The sequence below is a fragment of the Portunus trituberculatus genome, chromosome 47 (assembly GCF_017591435.1).
Source record: "Portunus trituberculatus isolate SZX2019 chromosome 47, ASM1759143v1, whole genome shotgun sequence".
NCBI classification, from domain to species: Eukaryota; Metazoa; Arthropoda; class Malacostraca; order Decapoda; family Portunidae; genus Portunus; species Portunus trituberculatus.
Window position 1 is genome coordinate 4,166,528 of NC_059301.1, and position 6,000 is coordinate 4,172,527.

General features: G+C 44.4%; 1 protein-coding gene across 1 annotated transcript in view; it reads right to left on the bottom strand.

Annotated features, from left to right (window-relative positions):
* LOC123520500 (octopamine receptor beta-1R-like) overlaps nt 1-3,373 on the bottom strand; it is a 167,538-nt gene extending 164,165 nt beyond the window's left edge. The window contains exon 1 of the mRNA XM_045282802.1: nt 2,690-3,373. Within this exon, the coding sequence (XP_045138737.1) occupies nt 2,690-3,009 (320 nt within the window). The 5' untranslated portion in view covers nt 3,010-3,373. The remainder of the gene's footprint in view (nt 1-2,689) is intronic.
* Between the last annotated feature and the right edge of the window lie 2,627 nt (nt 3,374-6,000).

A 6,000-nucleotide genomic window follows, 5' to 3' on the forward strand; every position in this document is an offset into this window, starting at 1 on the left:
AGCAGAACAACACTTGAGACTTCTCCAACACGCCTCATGGCCACTTCCCAAAATTGTGATATGTAATGTGTATACATGCTCAGAGATAAACACAAACACACACACACACACACACACACACACACACACACACACACACACACACACACACACACACACACACACACACACACTCTCTCTCTCTCTCTCTAAGGATAAACAAATATACACCTACTACAAGTGATGGGTAAGCTTACACACACTCCTTGTCGCAACGCGTGTTTCCGGTCCTGCCTCTACCATTACTCGAGCATCACATCATGGAAGCCGTAACCACAAAGTCAGTCGATACAGATCACGACCAGTGTGAGCCATGCATCATTTTGAGTCATCTGGTCATGTTTTGGGACTTTATTCTTTGCCGTAAAATGAGCACAGCGTGTTATCTGACACCACGGGAAGTTATGATTTTTCCCTTTACATTCATCACATAGTGGCTTGAATAGACACACGTACAGAGATCCCTACACTCACACGGGTAATTGAAATGCTTCCAACACAAAAAACATACATATTAACCTTCAGAACACCAGGACTTGAACCCAGAACGTCTCCTTTATCATTTAGAACCTTTACGATCAGCCACTACGAATGCACTCTCTCTCTCTCTCGCACACACACACACACACACACACACACACACACACACACACACACACACACACACCACGTAGTGTAGTGGTTAGCACACACGGCTCACAACCGAGGGGGCCCGAGTTCGAGTCCTTGGTGCGTCGAGGCAATTGGGCGAACCTCTTAATGTGTACCCTCTGTTGTGGTCTCAGTCCTACTCGAAGATCGGTCTATGAACTCTGAGCTCGCTCCGTAATGGGAAAGGCTGGCTGGGGGACCAGCAGGCGACACACACACACACACACACACACACACACACACACACACACACACACACACACACACAGAGCCTCGCATCAAACTTCGGGGCTAACGAACAACAAGTAGCCATTTCAGAACACTCACTCGCAGCAGAGAAGGAACACACAAAAAAAAAAAATAAAGAAAAACTAAAGAAAAAACATTGTAATCTAGCCCTGGGAAATGGACAGCTTGCTCTGCCTGGTGGATTTGCGACAGCACCCAGGTAACCCCCGCCCCAGCACTCCTCGTGAAACAAAGGGACAGCGATAGGCGGAGTGATGCGTAACACCTGTGTGGCTCAGAGAAACGCCGTCATGAAGGTGGATCCGGTGACACAGTTTGCTTTTATTGGTCACTTGCTGCCGGCCACTCACTGTTCTGCCTCCCTTCTTTCAACCGCCGTGTATGTGCAAGTAAAAAGGTTGCACGGTAAACAGCTATGTAGATATTTAGATAGAAAGATAGATATGCAGACAGAAAGGACAGCTGGATATATATAGAAAAAGCATAGACATACATAAAAAAAAGCCACAAAAGATTGATATATAGGCAAGCAAGTAGATAGACAGGTAGATGAATAGAGGGATTAATTACTCAACCAATAGACTGGCAGTTTGATAGATAGATAGGAAACGCATCTCATAAAAAAACGCTACACAACAAACACATGGCACGGAGTTAATTATATTCTGATGTGCCTGACCTGTGACTGCCCTTTGTTTGTGGGTGGTGGTGGTGGTGGAGCTGGTGGTGATCGTAGACATAATGGTGATGATAGTTTTGGAAATGGTGGTGATGGTAGTGATAGCAGGCATGATTGGTGATCATGGTGTACTGGTAGTGGTTGTGATGGCTATAATAAAGGTAAGCATATGGTGTGGTAATATTTTTTTTTTTTTATTCATGTAAGAAGGGCTCTCGTCTAGGGTAACGAAAAGGAGGACGAAAAGAAAATATAGGCTTAGTTAAGGGCCAGTCCCCGTAGAGAAGTTCCAAATGGATTATCCAAAATTGGAGGATAAGTGTTTCGATGGTGTTGTGGTGATGGTTAGGTTAGGTTAGGTTAGGTTAGGTTAGATGCTCAAGGCTGAGATTAGAGAATTAGACGGATAGTTTGATTAGTTGATATTACCTATACGAAACTAAATGATATCCATGCAAGAATTCACAAAAGTAAAAATTGAGTTCTTGATACACATTCTCTGGTCCTTAATTAAGCAGAAAGATCTTTTTTTTTTTTTACCTCTGCTTCACCATTCTCACCGCATCTGTCCTGAAGAAAGAAAATTAAAAAATCCATTTCACATTTTCTTTTTTTTCATTTCCCAGGAGTATTGACTGCATGAACGAATCTCTGTGCACTTAATTGTCAAGGGATATTCAGAGTTAGCAGACTGTCCCCTACTTATAACTCAACTTTCTTTGTCGGACTCAGCGTATCATTCATTGCTTTGTAAAGAACGGGAGGAAAAGTTCTCGGAAGAGGCGCTATTGAGAAAGTTAACATCTCGTACTGAGAGGGATGACTGTGTGGTAGTGGTGGTGGTGGTGGTGGTGGTGATAGCTGTAATAATGGGTCCTGTGGTTTTGTGATGACAGCTGGTGGTGACTGGTGATGCATAGTAGCAGTGGTGATAAGAAAGATAAAGTTGTGGCAACGAGTGACAACATGCTGGCAGATGTGATGACCTGGTGGTGGTGGTGACGATGACGGCGATGATTGGCACTACACATTGTTGGTGGTGGTAGTGAATAGCGAGCGGCAAGGACGTACCGGGCCACTGAAACTATGACCAGAAGATTTCCGAGTACTGAGACCACGATGACAGCGGCCATGACGAGGCCCTTGAGCACCAACACCAGGATGTCCAGCCACGCCCGCCGCACGCCCACGCCCACCACCCACTCCACCTCGGAGTAAGGGTGAGGCACTCCGGAGGGTCCCAGAGTGGAGTGCGGGCCGAGATACAACTCCGAGGGCAGGACGGAAGAGGCTGCGAGGCTATCCATGTAGTCCAGCGCCTCCCGGTCCATCTCAGCGCCATGGCCTAAAGTCACGTTGGCCGCATGCAGTGTGGGGACAGAGGTCATCATCTCACTGGGTAAGGTTTTGGGTAGGCACCTCCAGCCTCAATCCGACCCTGGGCCGTAGAGCGCCGCCTCAGCCTCTGTGGTCCCTCAGCCCCCTGATCCCCACCGCCGAGGAAACCATTGTCGCTTCTTTCAAACTGGCGGCGCGCGAGTCCTCACATTGTTGTACTTTCCAACGCGTGTTTTCGTCGCGGCATATAATCAAGGGCCATCATTATTATCATCACATCACCACTGCCTTGTTGGTCATGGTGAACATCACTTCCCCGCTCTCCCTCTCCAGCGGGTCACACATACACACGCACTGCACTCGAGGAACCACCAGCCACACGTCTCCCCTCTCCCACGGCATTCGGGTGACTGAACCGCTCGCGGGATTTGTCCCAAACATTCAACTCCACCGGGGTGCGTCGTGGACTCGCTCAGAGAAGCTCATCACACATACACACACACACGTACACCCACACACACACACGTCCTCGTTCTTTCTTAACACACACACACACACATACACCTTCTCTCACAGAGCATAAAACAAACAAGTACCTCATTCATGAAATACATCGCACATATGCGCACGCGCACACGCTTGCACACACACACACACACACACACACACACACACACCTTCTCTCACAGAGCATAAAACAAACAAGTACCTCATTCATGAAATACATCGCACATATGCGCACGCGCGCACGCTTGCACACACACACACACACACACACACACACACACACACACACACACACACACAAGTCCTTGACATAGTATTTCTTCTCATTTTTAACCTCTGACTTGTAATCAATGAAGCATCACACGGAGCCTCCTCCTCCTCCTCCTCCTCCTTCTCAAGCATCCCGTGATGGCGTAACTCAAGTGGCGCGTAACGTGAGGTATCATCATCCTTCGTGCTGAAACAATTCACTCTCAACTCACCCCACCCCTGTTCCGTCTATCATTGCATCATGTAAGGACAAGCGGTGATGTCAGAATGAGGTGGTGTCTTAGACGTCTTTGCCCGAGTGGCACTGTGACGGTATTCGTAAACATTACCGTGTCTAGCAACGTTTACACGGCTTTACTGAAACTTAGTCTTTACTAGCGTTTTCATGACTAACGTGATAGTTTAACATGATTTCTGTGTCAACAGTAGACGAAAACAGCTTGAGAACCATGTTTCTTATCTTTCTCACCATGCACCAGGTAGGGTTGACCCTGTCAGTCATGCTGCCTCGAAAATGCCCTCCGCTCTTCTCTGTCCATATGCAGTTCAGCATCCTCGATGCCCACTGGAGTCCAATTTTATAGTGTTTCACTGGTGCTCAGTTCTCTTCCATACACAAGACATGTCATGAGAACCTTGTTATGTTCGTAATTTGAAATATATTTTTGTTTCTTCGCTTTTACATGGCTGTCTAATGGAAGTGTGTCAAGTTTTCAAGTGTGCTTTCTTGACTCTCCTGATGGTTTAACCAGGATTCTATATCATTAGTAGAAGAAAACACGAAAACTTTACTAATCACCTTTGTGTATCCGTATTTTCAGGCATGTCCATGTCTTATCTCGTTTACACAATTCCAGGGACAAATATTTGATGTTCATGCATGTTTTCATGACTCCAAACGTATTTCAACAAGGATTTTGTACTACTATATCAGTAAAACATGAAAACCTTACTTATCTCCTTTGTATATGTTCGAATTTTCAAAGCTTTCCATTTTTATCTCGTTTACACAGTTCTAAGAGAAATTGACGTGTGATGAAGGATGTTTTCATGACCAACAGTAATTTAACAAGAATTATGTATCAACAGTGACGAAAAAATCGTGGGAACGTTACAAATCATGTAAGTCGTTATTCTCAAATATTTCCTCATTGATAGTGCTCTAGTGGGAGTTATCTGCATGGATATTCATGCAGGAGTGTTTACATGAGTCTAGTGACGATCTCACAAGGAACATGTATCATCACAAGAAGTCTAAGGCGTTGAAAAATCTCAGCTTAAGTTTGAGGTGCGCGGCAGGTTACATTACGGACTTGTTTGCATCACCCATGGCATTTTCAGCACAATCACGAATACCATTTTTTTTATCTCTCTTTTTTTTTTCATTATTCCCGGGAGGTGGTCTTGAATCGTCTCGTTATCAAGATCTCGAGATGTCCCGAAGAGAGTCAGCGGTGAGGGAGGCAACGTACTACCTTCTGGCCCATTTGTCCGCCTCTATAATGGATCGCCGGGATTGGTTATCGGTAGACATGACCTGGAAAGAAATAGATCTCCTCTGCAGCCTCAAAGGTTTCTCTCAACTTCTCCTTGTCCTTGATTGAGTTATTGATATGGCGGCGCCTCAGGAACGAGGTCATATGGCGCCACGTTAATGCAGTCTGGATCAGATTACTGGAGTCAAAAATGTATGGATAAGTAAAATAGAAAAAATAGATTAGAATAGAATAAAATAAACTATATATTTGCACTGACTGGAAAACACAATTCACAAACATATGATAAAACGAAATGAAAATACTTTAATGCCGTGTCTGGTTATTTGTAGCTTAACATTTTTTTTTTCTTATTTTACGATGAACTTTGATTTTCTTCATAGTATTCACTGTATTGATATCGACAAGGAAGACTCGCTGCTCTACATTCCAGACATCACTGAGGCCTGGAGTGTGCAGTCAGCCAGAAGATCAGGAAACACTTCATCACCCATAGTTTCCCCAATAGTCACAGTCTTTTTATATCACTGAGTGCAGTATTTATGCGATTCATTTATGTATCACTCAAGTCTCCTTGTTTCTAGTTCCATCACGAATTCTTGAATGAGCCCATTAAATAATGACTGAATGTCTGAAATTTTTTCATAGCTTCAAATATCTTCATGGAAGAAGAGCACAGCAATGTGACTTATTAATTATTCATCAACAGTTAAAATTGGAACGCTTAATGACTTCTTAAAAAAAAAAAAAAAAAATGCTTGATAATGGATT